Here is a 21,492-nt window from a genome sequence, read left to right on the forward strand (position 1 = left end):
GAGGAAGCTCTTGGGTCCTGAAGACTGAATAGCCTGCAGTATTTATCTTCTTTACAGAGTTCCTCAAGCCCAGAGATTCTCAGTGTTAAAAATAAATCCATTAGCTAATGAGTCTCAGTTTTAATAAAATGCTCATCACTGATCTATTCCGCTAAGTATGAACGCTCTCCAATCATCTTAGTTTATAGTCTTCAACTTCGCTCATTTGTCAAGCAGACACGAATGTTCAATGCAGCTTTGTACGCAATGAAGTGTTTATTAAATGGTTAAATAGAGTGCAAATAAACTTTCAAGTTGTCAATGCAATTTACATAACCTTATGGTTTTTTCACATAATTTAAAATATATAGAAAAGTATAAAAGTTGTACCCAAAAGCCCACAAACCAGTACCCAAAATAGCTACTTATTAACATTTTTTTTTTGCCACTTCCCCAAGAGAGCCAATGAATTTAAATGTAGCTCGTTACCTTTGGATTAGAGAGTTCATTAGAATCAGTGTTAAGCCTAAAGCTCATGAGAACACTCAGAACCAAGAGAGGTGAAAAATTCTACAGTGTAGGCAGGGCCAACTTTGAACTTGTGATCCTCCTGCCTCTGCCCCCAGAGTGCCGGAACTATAGGAAGGTACCAGCACAATCAACCTAGACTGCTTTTTAAAGAAAGATCACTCTCTTGGTCTTTAAATAAAAAGAGTTATTGCCAAACCATATGAAAAAGGGAATCCTACCTTCATGGAGATGGTAATCAAATACGACATTCGGGCCCCTCCTCTGTCTACCCATAATCAATATGGCTGCCATCAAGCAATATCTATTGTAGCATCTGAGTTCCCATCTCCTCTGGCAATCGTAGGCACACACTTCACCTTCAGTCGGTAGAATTTGTGGTGCTATGAAAGGCCTACATTACTTCAGAACCCCCACATTTGGTTCCACACGTATCATCGTGTCACAATCTAGTGGTTCCCCAAAAGGTCATCAGGTGTTATAACTCTTCTGGCTGTGTTTTAGCTGTGGAACAAAGTTCTCAAAAACCACAGTCCTGAAAGATTCAGAATAAACCTAGGCAAGACCTTGTCTAAGGACGTCACCTGGATGAGTAGTAGTCACTGTTCAGACTGGAGGAGTGGGAAGTCATAGACCCCAGGCATGGATACGTCCTTGGCTTTACCTCAGGCTGCCTCTCCTCCAACCATGCTCTAGAAAGCCGTCGTCCCCAGTGTCCACCAAAATACAACCCACGTCCCTTCAGTAGAGATCTGTCAGGGAGGTGACACTGAAGGCCTGCTGCAGCTCACTCTTGCTGGTGGGCTTCCATGGGTAAAACAGTACCGAGAGCTCCTTCTTAATCATGAGGAAGCCGTTGTCACTAAATCTCCCCGGGATGCTTCCTACATCCAACCAAACAAAGGGAGTGATGGCTGACGTTGACGATTTCAGATCAAAAACAAATAGATCGCCCTTCTGAGAGATGCTGACCTGAAAATAAAAAAAATAAAGAAGGTAAGCGAAATGAAGGACGAGGGAGAGCTGCGGTCTACATCTGTCAGGCAGACATTTACGTGGGTCTAATAAAAACTGTTTCCCAACACTGTGGGCTGAACAGCCGACGTCGTGTATTCTGTGCAGTTGTGACACTCGCCAGTATCTGGAAAATTATCTAAGTCTGTGGAAAACTGCCAATTGTCATCTCAAACCAAGGGAGTGTTTAAATGCCAATTATTAAGGAAAACATCTCTGAGAAGTTAAAAACCCAAGAAAGGGGCACTTGTCATTTTGGTGGCTTAAGTGACTGTTTCAAAGGATCAGGGCTGGACCTATCGTCAGAGCACAACTACAGAGCTCCTAAACTCAGGAATGAAATCATGCACCTTCTCTTCCAGTAAAGACCCCAATTCAGACACAAGCAAGCAGGTTTACCTGACCCAGGCCAGGAGGCACTAGGGCGGGGGGAAACCTGGGCTACTATTGTTGCAAGGCCAAAAGAGGCGCCAGGGCCTAGCTTTCTCCAATCTACTTTGGAGAAAGATGTCACATCGTTGTGACCCTTGTAGCAGAGCTGGGGTTTTTCCTTGAACTCTGAGTTCACAGGGACAGACACAATAAGTACCCTTAAACAATAACTGCAAATCAACGTTATTACGATGAGGTCATTGATATGCTAATGAAATAGAGCAAGAAGCCATTCTGCCATCTTACCCCAATTATGAGTAATGAAAGTCTAGCTAAAACAATAAACAAATAAATGAATTTTTAAAAAAACAAAATTAAGTCTTTTAGGGGTGTGTGTGTGTGTGTGTGTGTGTGTGTGTGTGTGTGTGTGTCTGCATGCATGCGCACAAGAAAGCATACTGAGAACCACGGGTCAAGGTCAAGTAGCCTCTTAAGTTCCTTATTTGATTTATTTTTGAGACAGGATCTCTGAGTTCAGCTAGACGGTCTGGCCAGCAAAGCCCAGGGCTCCTCTCTGGCTCTGCCTCCTCAATGCTAGGATTACAGAAAGGAGCTGCACAACTGGCTTTTTACTTGGGTTTCTAGGGACCGAACTCAGATGTCCGTGTTTGCCAGCACTTGAGCCATTGAGCCGTCTCACCAACGACGACAGCAAGCCGCTTTGATTTCAACATCATAAGCTGATAGATTTTGAACGTGACCGTTACTTAGGTGTCTTTGCTAACTGTGGCCGTACACCAGTCATTCTGCTGCTGTGATAGGACACCAGGGCAACGTCCGGAGGGGTTTGTTGGGGCTCGTACTTGCAGAGTGTTAAGATACCACAATAGCAGAGCAGAGGCCAGGCAGCAGCAACAGAAGCCGAGGGCTCTCACCTTGAACCACAAGCACAAAGCATAGAGGGCAGGCTAGAAGTGGAGTGAGTCCAAGAAGGCTGAACTTCCTAAACTTGCCCCACTGCATCACCCACTGGGGACCAAATACACAAGCCGTTTGGGGACATTTTTGCATTAAAACAGCATAGGTTGTCTCTTGCCTTGTGGTTTGAAAAATAAAAATAGAAATTGACATAAATGCATAGCGACTTTCCTATCTCTGTCCTATCTCAGTGTTCCAGAGAGCGTATATTTGCAATAGTTTTAACTTCTTTTGAAAAAGAAAAAAAAAAGCCTTTTAAAAGATTTATTTATTTATATGAGTACACTGTAGCTGTCTTCAGACACACCACAAGAGGGCATCAGATCTCATTACAGATGGTTGTGAGCCACCATGGGGTTGCTGGGAACTGAACTGAGGACCTCTGGTAGAGCAGTCAGTGCTCTTAACCACTGAACCATCTCTCCAGCCCCAAGGCTAAAGCCAATTAAAAAATCTCAATAAATTATGTAACAAGTTTAAATTTGGCAAAACAGAGAATGAAAGTTTCTAGAAAAACATTGTCCATTTTTTACGTGGAGGGAGAAAAGGACGGAAAGGTTTTCAGTTAACTAGACCGGTGCCAAGTTTATCAGCTACATTATTTTGATGGAAAAAATGTCCTGATTATCCTTCCCCCCCCTTGCCAATTATAAAGAGAGTTGGTGATTAAGGGACTTAATGAATCAAAGACAGAGGAGTGGTTAATGAACTATTCTAGAGACAAACTAGAGTGATTCAATCACTGTTCTCCCTGAGCCATGGGACATTGAACTTGCTGCCTAACCCTCTGTGCATTGATTATCTCACTTGCAAAACAAGATCACGACACTTCCGGGATAAACCAGAAGTCAGAGCTTATGCAACAGCCTAGAACAGAGCCCAGAGCCCAGTGGAGATGTCATCTGTGTAGGCGCCACCTCTCATTCCGCCATTCCAGCCCTACCAGGGAAAGGTAACAGGACAGAACAGTGTAGCAGAAACTGATTACAAACACATCCTGATGTAGAGATAAAATGACTTAGTCTTAGCATCCAGTAGGAAGAAAGGAAGAAGACCCAGGTCACAGGCTAACAGTACTAAGAGGTAAAGTACCAGGAAACAGCTCAATTGCCCAGGAAAACACCCCACAGGCCACTGGGACCCTGGACAAGAGACACTTACAGTGATGTTGGCCTTGACCAGCCCTTTGGCATCCTTCAGGGAGGACAGGAAATGGTAGTTGGTTGGACTGAAGAGTTCATTGTCAGTTGAGAGGTAAAAGGAAACCACACAGGTGTTCCTTGTGCAATCTTTACACCTCTTCAGCAGCTTAGACACTGGCATCTGGAACAGAACCATCGCCTGCCCGGCCTTAATCACAGCACTCGAACTCACGAAGGTGCACAAAGGCTTCTGGGAGCTCCAGCGGTGGAGCCTCACCTGGGGAGAAAAGAGTGACAGGGACCACTCTTGTCTACTGCTTTGCCTGTCTGTTTAGAGAGAAATATTGGCTGGACAGCAGAACAGGAGAACCAATTGACTGTAAAACTTGTGTCTGCACCCCAGCCGCTCGAAGTTCTAGCCACGTAACTAGTTACGCAATTTCCCAGAATCCATCTCTCCATGCATAAAATGAGAACGACATTGAAAACTTTACTACCGGTCATGAGAGCTAAAAATGGCGAGAGCCCAGCACACTGCAGGATTCTATAGTTGGAACCTGTTTCTCAGGTTAGTGACATCGTCTAAACTGGAGACATCCAAAGGTTTCTAAGTCTTCCTTTTTACTTAAACTTATGACACAAGTTTAAGGTTTTTTTTCTATGTACCCGTTGTGGATAGTTTTACTGATTTCAACCTTATGACCCCCCTTTAACCACTTCCGTGAAATTTGGACTACTCCCAGTGTCTCACAGGGATAATCTTACACTTACACACTTTACACAGCTCTTCCTGTAATTCTTTTATTCATTTTTTTTTTTTTAGATAATACTAAAGGAGACAGACTAGTATTATTTGACAAATGAGGGAATCGAATCCCGAAGATGATAACAGTTTGACTCAGGTTATATAATACGTGGCAGACGTTAACCTTAATAGTGTACGTCTACACAGCCAAGCCCATGCTACAAATATTGAAAAGCATTTTGAGGTGGATTAACTTCTCCTCTGTTTGCTCCCAAAAGAATATAACCAAACAATTAAAGGAGTCATATAAAAGTTGCCCTCAACTTTAGAGACAGGGAAAAAAAAAATCCAAGTAACTCACGGTGAGCTTTGTGCGGTAGTCCTTGTGAAGATCTGACACACCGTAGACATAAAAGACGCCTTCATTTTCAAAACCGACCGGCAGCAGCGGAGCGAAGAAACGCCGAGCGAAGTAATGAAGCATTTTCCATTTCCCTCCGTACTCTGGAAATAGCGAAGAAGAGAGTCAGAGACACCAGGAACAAGCAGCTGGGAGCAGTAGCTCGGCTTCTCAGAATTGTGTGACACGCACGTATGAGGGAGTTTGTACGAGGGTGAGCTCGGTGTTCTAAGGGCTCGAGCGTCAGTTCTGGAGACCGCTTCATGTGAAGCTCACAACCTCAGAAAGATAAAGGTGGGTAGGAACTACCCATTTTCCAAAGGGAGTCTTAAGCACTTAATTGAAACATGCTGGGGACAGCACCTTGAGCCCAGATCTTACTCCAAGACAGGCCTTTCTCAGAGACAGCCTTGCTTCCGGAAGCTCAGCACATCAACGCACTGTTGATATTGTTTGTTTTGTTTTGTTTCACTTGAGATAAGACCTAGATTGGCCCTAATCCCTAGGCTTCCAAACTTCAGCCTCGTCATACTGGAATGACAAGAGCAAACCAGTATGCTGGTTACCATCATTCAACCTTTTAATTTCCTTTCGTTCTCAAAATCTGTCCGAGAATGAAGATCTCCCCACCCCCATCCCCTGATAAAGAACCACTTCTGGAGGCCAGAAGAACAAGGCTAAGAAAAAGGGTGGGGATTTAGCTCAGTGGTAGTGCGCTTGCCTAGGAAGCGCAAGGCCCTGGGTTCGGTCCCCAGCTCCGGAAAAAGGGTGGGGAAAAAACCCAAGCAAACAAAAACCAAACCAAACCAAAATCTTCTCCATGAAGTGGATGTATAAAATAAGTCTTAGTTTTGTTAAAACGGAGGATGAACTTTCTAGAAAAAATTGTTAGCTACTGTCTGGAGGAGGGGGAAATGAAGTAAAGATTTAATTAACTTAAACAGATAACATTTTTTTCCAGCTGCATGACTTTGAGAAAAACATCCTGATTGTCCTTTTTTTTTTTTTTTTTTTTTTTTTTTGTCAATTATAAAAGCAATTTGGTGACTAAGCCATTTTGAAGCAATAAATCAAAGACAGTGAAATGATTAATAGACTGTGCTTAAAGAGGCGAAACCGGGGTGATTCCACCAGCCCCCGAAGCTTGCTGAGCCTCAGAACACCGAGCCCCGCTGCCTAACTTCTGTGGACTGCTTTCTTACTTACAAAAGCAGAGGACAGCGCTTCAGGGATGGATGCTGGAGGGAACCTAGGACCGAGCCTGGAGCGCAGTGGCGCACAGCTGCTGCCACCGAGAGAGACAGAGACCGGAGGTGGTAACACCATGCATGGTGCAAGCGTGGGGGTGAATGGAAGATAAAACCCCAACTCTTTCCAGTTTTACAGAATGTCACGTCTGAAAATCTCATTCCCAATGTGGTACAGAGGAGCCAGTCCCCGTTGGATTTTTACTGGGGAAGTTTTCTGCTAGTGGGAGCTGGCTCCTGGGATAACCTAGTCTCACATATGACGACCATTACGGCCGAGAGACTGTAGGTCGCCAGCATCGCTCCTATCCCTTACGGCATCCCATGATTCCCTCTTCTGAAGGTCAGAGACCGGTTATGACTCCTTAGTTTACACAAATGCATGAAATCATTCAAACCGCAAATTCCACGCCAGGCGTGTCACCTATTGCTAGTTGAGCTGGTTCAGGTGACAACCTTTCCTGCTTGTGTCATTGACTCTGCTACCTTTTCCAAGGCACAGACAGAGCACATGATGAGGATTTTATAACGTTAAGTCAGATTCATCCAGTGGGACACATCGACATATACATGAGCCAACCTTCTCCTCGGCAGAATTCTCCAAGGTGAATGCCTTTCGGATCCTGAAATAAAACCTCTTAAATTCAGAAGCCTATGGGATGAGAACGGGGAGGGAGTTCATGCAATGAGGATGGGGAGTTGGTAAATTGCTTGCCACGCAAGTTCAGACGCTCTGCACCTATGTAAAAGGCTACCGTCAGCATGCCTTGCACTGGGAAGGGAGAGACTGGGGATCCTTGGGGCTTGTGGATTGGCCAATGGGGGTGGGGATGAGGAGTGAGAGTGAGGCAGGGGAGTGAGAAGCAGAGTAATTGAGGAAGGCAGCTCATATTGATCATTAGTCCATACACCTCTCCGACCCACATCAAGCCTGCGATCTCTGTACCTGGACCCACTCCTCCACAGGTGGCTGTGACTTTGCTGAGAGTAGCAGACTCATGGAAGGACTGTTAGAGCCAGTGGAGTTCACTGGGGGTTCAGGGAATAGCCTAGTTCTCCTTGAGGTAATCTGACTCTTCAGGCTCCGTGATTTCCCAGTCCCTCTCCACACTGGCATCGATTTCCCTCACACAAAGAGATACTTACCAAGAGAGGCCCAGGAAGGAGCCTGCCAGATATCATTCAGCTGCCAGTACAGTGCCCCCATGGTGTGGCCTTCTCCATTCACTATCTCGCTGCGGCTGCGCAGGTAGAACTCGGTTTCTGTTTTGATACACTGGGCCTGCATCACCTGATCAGGGAGGCATTCACGGACAGTGTTACTGTTGGATGTAGGCTGTCTAGATACCAGAAATTACAGGCGTGGGGCAGTTAGCTTGCTTGCTTGCCTGCTTGTTCCTTGTTTGTTTGTTTTGAGTAAACTGGATAAACTAGAGAGTTGGACTTGGATCAATTAAGGCTACATTATTTTTATTAAACTGGGGCTAGTCCCTTGCCATAAGAGAAACTGCTGTCTACAACAGGGTTGGTGTTTTATCTGTTATAACAGCAGATGATGAGGGAATAGGATGTGAGAGCCCATGGCGGTGTAGGAAGTGAGGGAAAGAAAAGCCGTCATTCCAGAGCAAGTGCCGTCATTCCAGGTCAAGCAGTGCTTTGTTTCACAACAGTGGATTCTGCAAATACATTCCTAACTTTAAAAAACTCTCATTAGGGAAAAATCTACAAGAAAGTCAGCGTCGTCGTCATGAGTAAATTAGCCCGTCTCTGTTTTTTTCTAGCCTAACTTTTCACATCATGGTTTTTGATAATTAACCTGAGATTTCTTACGGCTGTCATTTCTCCAATCAGAGCAGGACGGGCAGTAAGACACCAACAAATGAAGCCCATCTAGTTCTTGTTTAAGAGGCATGGAAACGCTCCAAGCAGGCCCTTGGTGACTGTCATCGTCACTGGAAAATCGGTTCTGCTTATGTACTGCTGCTCCTTCTGACACTGTACCTTGTGGTCTTAGCTTGGAATTCTGCTCAGGAGGGGCGCGTGGATGGTTAGAGAGCCTCAGAGATGGTCTGAGCAACAAGATCTCTCTCAGAGAACAGAGTGTGGATCACTCCAGAAAGAAAAAGAAGCACTTCTGGCCACTAGAAAACTAAGTGCAGATTACTTCCTTCTATAAACAACAAAGCTTAGATGGGGGCGTTGTTTAGACTGTGGGGGCTGGATGCCGAAGCAGAAGCAATGAGGTGGCTGCTCACGAGTCAGAAACTCGCTTCCTGAAGGGTGAAGTCACAGTCATCCAATAAAGACAATGGATATGTTCCTGATGTTGAACCTCTTATCCAAACAAAAATGAGGATACCCTCCCTTCACAGCATTTATTGCCTTGCATAGAAGAGAGGTCAATGCTTTGAACTCATGTGATATGCAAAGGGGCTTAGTAGAAAAGTAAGGATCATTCTAAGAGAATAGGACAGAACTTTCCGGCACAGAGAACTCTGTGTGTGTGTGTGTGTGTGTGTGTGTGTGTGTGTGTGTGTGTGTGTGTGTGTGTGTGTGTGTGTGTGTGTGTGTGTGTGTGTGTGTGTGTGTGTGTGTGTGTGTGTGTGTGTGTGTGTGCCTGTGTGTCTGTGTCTGTGTCTGTGTCTGTGTCTGTGTCTGTGTCTGTGTCTGTGTCTCTACCATGCACTCGCATGCATGTATGGGCTGGTTGTAGAGAGGCAGAGAAAAGTGTGGCAGAGTTCTGCTGTATCCTAAGAGTAACTGATGTCCCCAGCTGTTGTTCGGTAAAAGAGGGATGTGGTCAACTCACATTCCCAAAATCTAACAAGAACTCTGAGCAGAGACAGGGCTGGGAACAGGCTAGATGGATCTAGGGAGACATCATTGCTGAAGCTTCTGTTGAAAAGGGGAGTGTGTGTGTGTGTGTGTGTGTGTGTGTGTGTGTGTGTCTGAACTGATAAAGACAGCCTTCCTTCAGAGAAAGGACTAAAAGAGCTTGAAAGAGCTTGAGACCCCATATGAACAACAATGCCAACGAACCAGAGCTTCCAGGGACTAAGCCACTACCTAAAGACTATACATGGACTGACCCTGGACTCTGACCTCATAGGTAGCAATGAATATCCTAGTAAGAGCACCAGTGGAAGGGGAAGCCCTTGGTCCTGCCAAGGCTGGACCCCCAGTGAACGTGATTGTTGGGGGGAGGGCAGTAATGGGGGAAGGATGGGGAGGAGAACACCCATATAGAAGGAGAGATGGAGGGGCTAGGAGGGATGTTGGCCTGGAAACCAGGAAAGGGAATAACAATTGTAATGTAAATAAGAAATACCCAATTTAATAAAGATGGAGAAAAAAAAAAGACAGCCTTCCTATTCTGAGCCAGCCTACTGGGGCCAACAGCAATGACAACCAGAGAGTGTGGCACAGGACAGTAAAAACAGATCTCTGTGACAAGCAGCACTTGTGACAGCTCTGAATGACCACAGTGCAAACTTGGAATGTGTTTCTCTAAAAATACCTCAGGAGATGAAATTAAAAAAAAAATAGACCACAGAATTTTTTTCTGTCAGCCAAGCTAATCTGCAGTTGGACTTGGGATCTCTTGCCAAGTTCCCTGTAAAAAATACCGTTCTTATCTGAACTACACAGAGCAGGATTTATCTCCTCTGAGACTTTGATACCTACGCATGGAGAATCTGGGTCCCTGGAGTCAGCATCTGTATTGAATTGCTGTACCTAACTAACTTAGTAAAGCAATTTCTAGAATTTCTATGAAGAGAAGCAGCCAAGAAGTAAAATCCCAGTGGAGATAGATGGGGAGGGTGTATTGGGTCTTGGGTCTATACTAAATATTATTCTATCCCCAATAAATATCTTAAGCTCACGGCTGGGGAGATGGTTCCGTGGATAAAGCACTTGGCACGCAAATGAGGGCTGGATTCCAGACCCCTAGAGCTCAGGTAAATGCTGGGTAAATGCTCCCAGGAATCCTAGCACTTGGGAATAGAAACAGGGGACCCTCAAAGCAAGCTAAAATTGGTAAGCTCTGCATTCAGCAAAAGACCTGTCAGTAAAGTCAAGAGCAATGGAGGAAGACATTGTGTCAACAGTCACGCACACATGCTCCCTCATACATATGAATGCACACACATGAACACACAAGCACACACACACACACACACACATACACACACAAAATTAAAACATGTTAACCTTTCATCAGCATGGAAAGTAACCCATTAGGTTTCAAGACTTGCTAATAATATCCAAATTCATTAAAGTCACTGAACTTCCAAATAATGCCCTTCCAGCCATGCTGCATGTGGTCTCTGGGGAGAGTATCAATTAAAGCTCCTGCCAATGTAGTTTACATACCCAATGCCCCGGTTAACCAAAAATTTCTTACCCCCGAGATTCATGAATCACTCATGGCTTCAATTGTAAAGGACTCACCAGAGGTGTGAGGAGTCCCCATTGTGCCCCTAACTCAAGATTCTAGAACACCCAGGACCCAAAGTATCCCTGAAAGCTGGGCCATTCCTCACATACCAATAGGTTAAGGAGCAGGGCACTCTAAGAATAGCCCTGAGAGCAGCATCAGCCTTGATCCATGAGTTACCACATGGAAGAGGAGGGCCAGTCAAGGCACCTGGGAGATAGGCCACTTTCCGTAGATTTATATATAAGAGAAAAGCAAACACCAGAGAGATGACGCATAACAGGAGGTCAGCGTTCACCAAGTAAGTAAAGAGATCACCTACGTCAGGCAGAGATGAAGCTTCCAGGAAAAGGCTACGAAATATAAAGAATGGCTAGTGTTTAGTTAACTCTTAAAATGCCACAGCTAGATGTTTTCCTTACAGCTTTGATGGACCTAGCATGCTTTTCTTTTTGAACATGGGAATTTTGACTTTTCTTTTGCAGGGAGAGGAAAAAACTCTAATAAGGTTCAAATTATTCACCTGGCTCTAAGCTCATTTGTAATCTCATTAATATATATTATAACTCAAAACCAGTTATTGTTTTCACATTTATATATATAAAATATATAATATATTATATATAATATATTACTTGATATATATATTACACATATAGAGACATTATATATTATATATACTGTGTATATATATACATATATATATATATACACACACAGACACATATATATATCATGTGTGTGTGGTCTGATTCTGTGTGTGTACGTGTGTGTGTGTGTTTCAAATAAATACTAGGTGTTAGGAAAAATGGTTTCTAACATTTATTCTTTTTTTTTCTGGGTTTTCTGTCTGTAGCCCTGGCTGTCCTGGAACTTGTTCTGTGGACCAGGCTGGTCTTGAACTTACAGAGATCCCCTTGCCTCTGCCTCCTGACTGCTGAAGGCACGCGCCACCATCACCCAGCAACATGATTCTTTAACTACAAGGGCCGGTATTTTCCATTCTCATTTTTTCCTCCCTTGTGTTGTCTCTTCTGATAATAATAGATGGCAAGGTAAGCTTAGAAACACTCATGCATGGAATTCGAGCACTTAGAGACGAAAGCAGGGAGGTCAGAAACTCAAGGCCATGCTGATATGGCCCCTATGATACCGTCTCAAATAACAAAACATAAAAAAGACCCTCAAACCAACGTGTGTGTGTGTGTGTGTGTGTGTGTGTGTGTGTGTGTGTGTATTATGTACGTATGTAGGTGTGTGTGTGTTATGTCTGTATGTAGGTGTGTGTATTATGTATGTATGTAGGTGTGTGTGTGTATTATGTACGTATGTAGGTGTGTGTGTATTATGTCTGTATGTAGGTATGTGTATTATGTATGTATGTATGTAGGTGTGTGTGTATTATGTCTGTATGTAGGTGTGTGTATTATGTATGTATGTAACTGTGTGTGTATGCATGTACATATGTGTGCGTATTTGTGTATACATATGCGACAAAGTTCAAAGCTGTTGTTCTATATTGACACTTGCTTTGGTAAGGATGTAGCCATAAACTGGCAACAACCATGCCAAGCTTAGCCCCTCCCTAATTTGTAGGTGTGTTTTGTTTCTCCTGTTGAGGTTATTGTCACTTATTGTCTTAAATCAAAGCCAGCATACTCCATTCGCCACAATCCTCAATCGATATGGAAGAGAATAACCACTTATTCTTGAGAATAAGCACTCCAGACTCTAACATAGAGTAGCACATCCTAGATTCAGACAGTGCCAAGCCAATAACACAAGTCTGGGTTTACCTAGGCCAGTTATTACTACTCAGGAATAACATTTTAGTTCATTGTACGGTCTAGATAAACACCTTCAGCGTTTAAGGGTTTGGTGCCCAACTTGATACTAGACAGTATTATGTTAGAAATGTTAAGACACAAGGCCTAGTGGAGGTCTTAGGACATTGGAGGTTAGTCCCTCCATGAGGTCTGTGGAGCCCAACCCTTTCATTTCCTAGTCTTAAGCTGAGCACTTTAACTTGGTGAGCTTCTGTTATGATGGGCTACCATAGGCCTAAAGCAACAGGTCAAGCCAGTCACAGACTGAAGCCTTTAAAACTTCAAACCAAAGAAGCCTTTTCTCTTCCTAAGGTTTCATCCTACATATTTGCTATCGATGTAAAACTTATGCAAAAAAAAAAAAAAAAAAAAAAAAAAGGCATAGAGGACCGGAATGCTCATTGCTATAGCAGATAGTTTGGGGAAAATTGAGGGAATAGGCTGCAGAGGGAGGGACCCAGTAAGCAGTAAGCGGGGTTTAATGGGAAATTCTGGCTGGGAATCAGAAATGGAAATGGAACACGGAACGTAAGAGCCAGAGACTGATGAGCTTCCAGCCGGAAGTGAGAGCTCTGATGGGAATTAGCAGTATCGTGGCAAAGAATCTGATGCACACCGTCTACCCGTCCGTGGGAGGGAAGGTTAGCTTATCTACCGAAGGGAGCAACTCAAAATAACACAGCATTTAGACAATGACAAAGGGGTCACTCACTACTTACCCTCAATGTACAGACCTAAACCAAGAAGGAGCGGAGAAGTGACATTCTACCACAACTGAAGCTTAGCCGGAAAAGAAACACGCACAATCTTTCAGTCAAAAATGTACAAGGAGAGAGAAAATAAGCCAAGCGCACTCTACTGGAACAGTACGAAAGTGGTCCCACCTACCGCAGGCTCGGTAGTGTTGGAGTACACATTTTGTTCAAAGAAGTTCAAGGGAAGTCTCCTGAGAAGGGGCGTTCAGACGCTCTGCTGACTCATGGTTGCCCAGAGCGGCAAGACATTCAGAAACCACTGCATCTGTGACCCCAGAGGACCAAGAATAACTCACACCAGCAGCAGACCTTAACTTCTCCTCATACATGTAGCTGGTTTGGCAGGCTGACAAAACACAAGAGTTACAGGGTCTTAGAGGCTTCTAGTGAGGTTTCAAAACCCTGGGGGAGACCAGGTGGTGTGTCGGGAGGTCAGAGACCACGAAAGTAACCCCGATAGGGTCACACATGGAACTGTGAGAGCAAAACTGAAGCTACAGTGGAGACCCTGGGGATTAGAATTAGCAAGGCTACAGGGAAGGTCAGTATAGGATGTCATACAGGTGAAGGCAGGTACAAGATAGAACGAGGCCTGTCATTGGATGAGAAGGAAGGATGGGCGGGAGAAAAGTCTGAAGGAAGAGGAGGAGCCTGGAATGTAAGGAGACAGAAGCCACAGAGAGAACATAGAGGTGGATGTTAAGATTCCACTCTGTACCTTTACAGGTTGTTATGAATGTTCTTAAGGGATGGATGTGTATTGGGCTTTGTATGATTAGGTGAGCAATTATATCTTACCAATTGGATCAAAGGTTATTGTGTTGTGTGTTCTTTCATGTGGCGAATTAAGTTTAAGAGAGTGTGCGGCAGCTGGACCTAGTGGGGATAAAGACGGCATTTTTTTATAATTTCACAGCAATAGGTAAGTACTTAGGTTCCTGTAGTTCATATCCAAGCTGAGCTCCTGGACGCTGGGCACTTTAGCACATCATGTTTGCCCTGCTGTATGTATATTTTCCTGTTTAGTTTTACATATTTTTTAAGATTTATTTATTCATTTTATGTAAGTACACTGTTGCTGTCTTAAGACACACCAGAAGAGGGCATCTGATCCCATTACAGATGGTTGTGAGCCACCATGTGGATTTGAACTCAGGACCTCTGGAAGAGCAGTCAGTGCTCTTAACCGCTGAGCCATCTGACCAGCCTAGTTTTGTATCTTATGTTTAAGTCTTTGATACATTGTTGTTGATCTTAGTGAGGTATGAAATAGGAGTCCACATTTATTCTTTTGCATCATCTACCTGTTCCAGAGCCATGTGCTGAAAATTCTATCCTCCCCTCGCCCCTTATTACTGTCTTAGGAATGGAAACTAGAAGACACTACACAGGGTCCTCAAGATTTAAAATAGGGCCTCAGGACAGTTTAATAGATACAATAATAGGTTTAGATCCCAAAGAATGTAAATTAGTTTATCAAGAAGATACCTACATACCATGTTCTATATACTATTATTTTTTTCTTAAGATTTATTTTATGTATAATAGTGTTCTATCTGCGTATACACCTGCATGTCAGAAGAGGGCATTAGATCACATTATAGATGGTTGTGAGCCACCAGGCGGTTGCTGGGAATTGAACTCAGGACATCTGGAAGAGCAGCGGTGCTCTTAACTGCTGTACAGTATTATTAACAGCCAAAATAGAATCAACCTAAGAGCCTTGTCAATAAACAAATAGGTAAGGAAAATGTGGGGTCTGTAGACAGTGGAAAGAAGGAAAGTGTGTTGTTCTCGACAGTGTTCATTAACCTGGGGGATATTGCGTTAAGGTAAACAAGCTGTGCTGGATAGTCTTTGACGATTTGACCCAAACCTAAACATATCTGGTAAGAGGGAATCTCAACCGAAGGATTGTCTCCATCAGATTGGCCTGTAAGTAAGTTCAAGGGTCATGTTCTTGATTAGCAATAGGAGGGTCCAGTTTACTGTGTGCAGTGCCACCCTGGATATATAGTCCTGGCTTTTTTCTGAAGAGAAACAGGAGTGGATTGGGGCAGGGAGTGGGAGGGGGGACTGGGAGGAGAGACGAGGGGGGAAATATGGTTGGGGTGTGTACCGGCTGGTTTGGGTGTCAACTTGACACAAGCTGTAGTTAACACAGAGAAAGGAGCCTCCATTGAGGCAATGCCTCCATGAGATCCAGCTGTAAGGCATTTTCTCAATTAGTGATCAAGGGGAGGGCCCCTCATGGATGGTACCATCCCTGGGCTGGTATTTCTTCGGGAAGCTGGGAAGCCGTGGGAAGCAAGCCAGTAACACCCCTCCATGGCTTCTGCATCAGCTCCTGCTTCCTGCCCTGCTTGAGTTACAGTCCTGACTTCCTTAGATGATGAACAGCAATGTAGAAGTGTAAGCTGAATGAACCCTTTCCTCCCCAACTTGCTTCTTGGTCATGATGTTTGTGCAAGAATAGAAATCCAGACTAAGACAGGGCATAAATAAGTAATTAATTAACAGACTGAGCAAGCTATGGGGAGCAAGCCAGTAAACAATGCTCCTCCATAGCCTCTGCTTTAGTCCCTGCCTCCTGGTTCCTGCCAGGAGCTCCTATCCTGACCTCCCTTCATGGTCAGCTGGAACTGAAAGCCAAACCAACCACGTCCTTCTCACGTTGCTAGTGATCATGAAATTCTATCACAGTAACAAAAACCTAACTAGTGCACAAGCCAGCTTCAGAAAAAAAAGTGATACCTAAAGTCACCTTATGTGCAGTTGTAAAAAGCTGAACCCATAGAAGCAGAGAATAGAAGGGTTACCAGAGGCTGGGGGAGGGAAGATGCAGATAGGCAATTTCAGTTAGAATTAAATTCAAGAGATCCGTGTGCAGAAAACAATGTTTAATTAGTTTACATTACATATTTCAAAAATGCTAAGAAGGCAGATTCAGTGTTATTACTTCAAAAAAAACATACGAATGTGAGGTAATGCTTATGTTTGACAGCTTAGTTTGGACACTCCGTGTGTGGCCTGGCCACTTTTCTTGCTGCTGTGGCAGAAGCTCACAGTTCTAGTTCACAGGTCACTATGGTGGGAGGTCAGAGCAGCAGACGCTCAGGGTAGAAGGTGAAAGATGTTTGTGCTCACGTCACTTTCTCCACTTACACAACCTGGCATGGCAGCCCGAGAAACAGTACCACCCACAAAACATGTCTCCCCACCTCAGTGAACCCAACCAAGGTCATTCCCCACAAGAACGCCCAGAGGCCCATGTCCCAGATGATTCTAGATCTCATAAAGTTGACAACTGAGATTAACTATTACAGTGTTTATTACATCGTGTTGCATACCATAATTACACACAATTTTTTAATTGTCAGTTGGAAGGAAACAAAAACTTAATTTAAAAATTTCAGCTAAGCATAGAGAGCATATTGATTTCTAGGCCTCCACGCTACTGAATGACTGTGACCCAGTCTTGATTCAGTAGCTTTACTGTGAGTTTTAATATTAGAAGTATGAGTCCTCCAACTGTACTCTTTTTCAAAGCTATGCTCATTGACTATTTGAATATCTTGTATTTCCAGATGAACTGTGAAATCTGCATGCCCATTCTTTAAAAAAAAAAAAAACAACTAATAGAAATGTTGACCAACACTGAATATTGAACCAGTAGATCTACTCAGAGAGCACTGTCATCTTAACAATTAAGCCGGCTGATTTATGAACTCTAGGGGTCATTTTAACTATTTTGTTCCTTTCAACCACTTCTTGGAGGGGGGGGGTGTCAATTTGAAAACCTTGTGCCTGTTGTTGAACTGTATTTCCAGGTACAGATAGTCCCCAATAACAGCAGTTTGATTTATGATTCTTCAAGGTTGTAATGATGAGAATAAGGTATACTCAGCAGAAACTGAACCTCCAATTTGAATTTTTATTTTTTACTTTTTCCTGATGCTAATACTATGTGGTACAATAACCTCTTCCCATGAAGCTATAAGCACATGTGGTCATAATGGTAAACAGTTGATTCAGCGTATTGTAATGTGTCTGACCTATGATACTTGGTAGGTTAGGTGCTGTCCTAGGTTAATTGTTGACTTGACACAGCATAGGGTCATCTGAGAGGAAAGACTTGGTTGAAGAATTGTCTAAATCAGATTATCTTGCAGAAGCATGTCTGTGAGACATTATTTATTGTTGAAGAAGGGCACAAGCCGTTGTGGCAGCATCACCCCAGGCAGATAACTCTGTGCTAAATAAGAAAGCTTGTTCGCTCGGTCTGAGCCTGCGAGTGAGGCAGCAAGCACCATTTCTCCAAGGCGTCTGCTTCAAGTCCTTGCATGATCCCTGCCCTGGCTTTACTCAATGATGGCCTGGGAGTAAATCAAATAAAGCCTTTTGTCCCCTAAGTTGTTTTTTATGATTGCATTTGTCACAGAAACAGAGTGAACTGGATCCAGTAAACTTGCATTCAGTGTTCTACTGAACATCCCAGCTAGAGCATTTATGAGTAAACGAAGTGCAGACATCCAGAAGGGGAACAAAAACACGAAACTATTGCTATCTGCTGGCTGGTGACTTGATCTTGTATATGGCACACCCTAAAGAGTAAAGGAAAATCTTGCTAGAGCTAAGGAATGGGGCTTTTTTTTCAAGTTTATAGTATATAAGGTCAAAATAGAAATATCCATTTTATTTTTATAAAATAGCCACAGACGAGTGAATTCAAATAATTTAAAGTGAAATTAAATAAACGTTTACCAGTTTTAATAATGACCAAAAGGATAAAACAAAGATTATCTTTGACTTAAGGTGATGTTTCGTTAGTGTAAGCTCATCACAAATTAAAATTAAAACTCGTCATCAATTAAGTGGGAATGAACCCCACTTGGTTAGCTGTGATGGTCTAATCGGATTCTCTACTTCATGAGTCAGTTCTTCACCGTTTCACTAGTAATACATTCAGCTTCTTGACATTCCTTATCAAGCTGTTCGCGTGGTCCTCTTTCCTCTTCCAGTCCTAATTTGGTCATGTGACTCTTCACTTGACTAGTCTGTCTGCTCTATCTAAAACATCATCCATTTTGTTGATCTTTCCAAAGAACGATCGCTCCATCTTCTCTAGTGCTCCAGTAGGGTTCTGGGGACTCATGAGTCAGCCCAATGCCTCAACAGTTACACAGCTCCCACGTTCTCGACAATAAGGTGGTAGAATATCAAAGATTAATTTAAAAACTGAAATTTCGTTCTAGTCACTGATGAGTTCTTGAGCAACGCATTGCCCTTCTGAACCTCTGTTTCCTCAGGTACGAAGTCAAATAGTGGCAGTAGCTGTAGCTACTGAGAGTGGGCTTGCCTATCATGTATAAGGCCTTGCCTATCATGTATAAGGCCTTGCCTAGCATGTATAAGGCCTTGCCTAGCATGTATAAGGCCTTGGGCTTAATTCCCTCAATATTGCCAAAAAAAAAAACTAAATAAAAATCCACTTTATGATATAAATAGCTAATATGTCTGAAGACGTTAGAATTCATGAAAAATGATTCAAAACATAAAGTAGCAGACATTTAGTAGACACTTAGAGGAATCTTGATTGCCTGATTATTAAATCACATGATGCCTTGGAAAGATTCTGATATATGCCATGTGCTATGTTAGCAAGCGCTCTTTCATTTCCTTCAATGCAATACACACACACACACACACACACACACACACACACACCACACACACACACATACTACACACTACACACTACACACGCACATGTGCACATGCACACATCTTTCCTGTGGTGCTTGGAATGGAAGCCAGGAAAGTGCTGTGTCACTGAGAAATACTCCTAGCTGTAATTTATATATCCGAAAGGACTTCTATAAAACAAATAAGTAGAAATCTTGAATAAACACTTTACTATAAAAAGCTACCCAGGGGCTGGAGAGATGGCTTAGCAGTTAAGAGCACTGACTGCTCTTCCAGAGGTCCTTAGTTCAATTTCCAGCAACTACATGGTGGCTCACAGCCATCTGTAAAAGGGTCTGATGCCCTCTGCCCTCTTCTGGACTGCAGGTGTCCATGCAGATACAATAAATAAATAAATAAATAAATAAATAAATAAATAACTACCCAAGTGGTTCTATGCTTTACAGGGAAGTGATGCCACATGACTTCAATCCTGGCACTTGGGAGACAGAGGCAGGTGGATCTCTGAGTTCAAGGCCAGCCTCGTCTACAGAGTGAGTTCTAGGGAAGCCAGGGATACACAGAAAAACCCCATCTGGGAAAAATCAAAAAAGAAAAAAAGTGCTTAATCACATTCTATAAAAAACATTTATTTGATATGTATGGGTGTTTTGCCTGCATTTATGTCTGTATACCCTGTGTGTGTCTGGTGCTCCCCAAAGCCAGAAGAGGGCATTAGATTTCCTGGAATTGGAGTTCTGAGCAGCCACTGGGTGCTGAGATTCAAACCTGGGCCCTCGAGAAGAACAGCCCGTGCTCTTAACCACTGAACCACCTCCCAGCTCTCTAATCTCACTTTTAACTAAGCAAATGGAAATTAAAGCCATTTAAGACGCACACCATCGGATTTCCCATGATCGAAGGCTGACAGCACCAGCTGCTGAAGTGAAGCAGAAGCTAAGCTGTAAAACGCTGCTCGACAAAGTGTCAGTTTGTTTAACCACTTTGGGAAGGTTTCCGACAGTTCCATCAAAGTCAGATACTTGGCTCCCCTTGTAAACCAGCGGTATACTGCAGCAAATACACTTGTCTACTAATAGTCATTTAAAATCCTGTTCACGGCAATGTCACTCGTAACAGCCACCAGCTAGAAACAACGTAAGTGTCCCTCAGTAGGGAAACTACATGCAGTGTGATTTGTTCCCATGGTGAAATAGTCCAGCGCCACACAAGAGAACACAGGCTCATTGTATTATCAGCTTAGGCACCTCTCACAGAGTGAGTTGAGTGAGTAAGCCGAGACAGATCGCGTTGAAATCTAAGTGTGGGGAGTACTAATCAAGGCAGACGGGCACCAGTGGAGTTCTCTGCCTGTGTGTTTTCAGTAGGGATGAGGTTTGCCTGAGCATTTAGCGTTCATATCCAACCAAGCCTTGACTCAGAACTGCACTTGCTCTCACTTGGTTTTGCACTCTGCGTTGATGGGACCTCAAGGGAATTCATCTGCTGACTTTTCTCTCTCCCCTCCTATCTCCACCTTCCTCCCTACACTTTCCACCTCCTCCTTCTCTCCCTGTCCACGGGAACACCCACTCCAGCAAGGTGGTCCTCACCAGACTAAAGCCAAACAAAAACTGCCAATTAAGTAAGTTTAAATAAAAAAATCAATCCTGGAACTGAAAGCCAGACCTTGCCAGGTAAGAAGGAACAGGTCAAAGACAAGGAAGCACCAGCCGGGACGGTGCAGGAATGGAATCTTATGTATAATTCTCTCTTCCTGTGTAAATGACAGGAAGGAAAGAAGCAGGGAGTAGGGAGGAAAACTCAGTGAATTCCTTCTCCGCCTCAGCCTCTCTAAGCTCCCTCCCACTCACTCTTCTCTTTTCTTATTAGTCATTCATAAGGTTCTGAAGAACAAGATGTGTGACCTCGTCGGTTCTTAAGACTCTTATTAGTTGAACAAACTTTGTAGCTATCGAAAAAGTTTGAACAGAGAAGGCTTTGCAGAAAGCTTCCTTATAAACATGTCCAGACTTCCTTCCCTGCCTTGTCTCATCGTAACAAGTGGGTTCTTCTGCCTCCAGTTCTCCCGGTCTCTTCCCATTCTTTCTTCTCTGGTTATAGCTGTTCCAAGTAGCCACACACCCAGCGCACTCTCTCAGTCTGTGATTCACGCTTCCACTCCCTAAAGCTGACTAAACTGCATGAGGCACTCCAGCAGGGCCTCGCAGTGACCACCCACACCAGGAGGTACCTTCAGCCTTCACCAACCCCTGAGCTTAGAGCCCCCTCTACTGCTTTCCTTTCTTCCTACCATGTATTGGTTGGGCATTTGAAGACAGATTAGTTCTTTAAGGGTACCTTTCCCTTCCTGCTCCCCTGA

At 43.6% G+C, this 21,492-nt stretch overlaps 1 protein-coding gene across 1 annotated transcript in view; it reads right to left on the reverse strand.

Annotated features, from left to right (window-relative positions):
- Positions 1–235: 235 nt before the first annotated feature.
- Positions 236–21,492, reverse strand: part of Manba (mannosidase beta) — an 83,908-nt gene continuing 62,651 nt past the window's right edge. The window contains exons 14-17 of the mRNA XM_032897277.1: positions 7,552–7,696; positions 5,120–5,262; positions 4,033–4,290; positions 236–1,479 (exon numbers count right to left, since the gene is read on the reverse strand). Of these exons, the coding sequence (XP_032753168.1) occupies positions 1,249–1,479; positions 4,033–4,290; positions 5,120–5,262; positions 7,552–7,696 (777 nt within the window). The 3' untranslated portion in view covers positions 236–1,248. The remainder of the gene's footprint in view (positions 1,480–4,032; positions 4,291–5,119; positions 5,263–7,551; positions 7,697–21,492) is intronic.

This window comes from Rattus rattus, chromosome 3, assembly GCF_011064425.1.
Source record: "Rattus rattus isolate New Zealand chromosome 3, Rrattus_CSIRO_v1, whole genome shotgun sequence".
NCBI classification, from domain to species: Eukaryota; Metazoa; Chordata; class Mammalia; order Rodentia; family Muridae; genus Rattus; species Rattus rattus.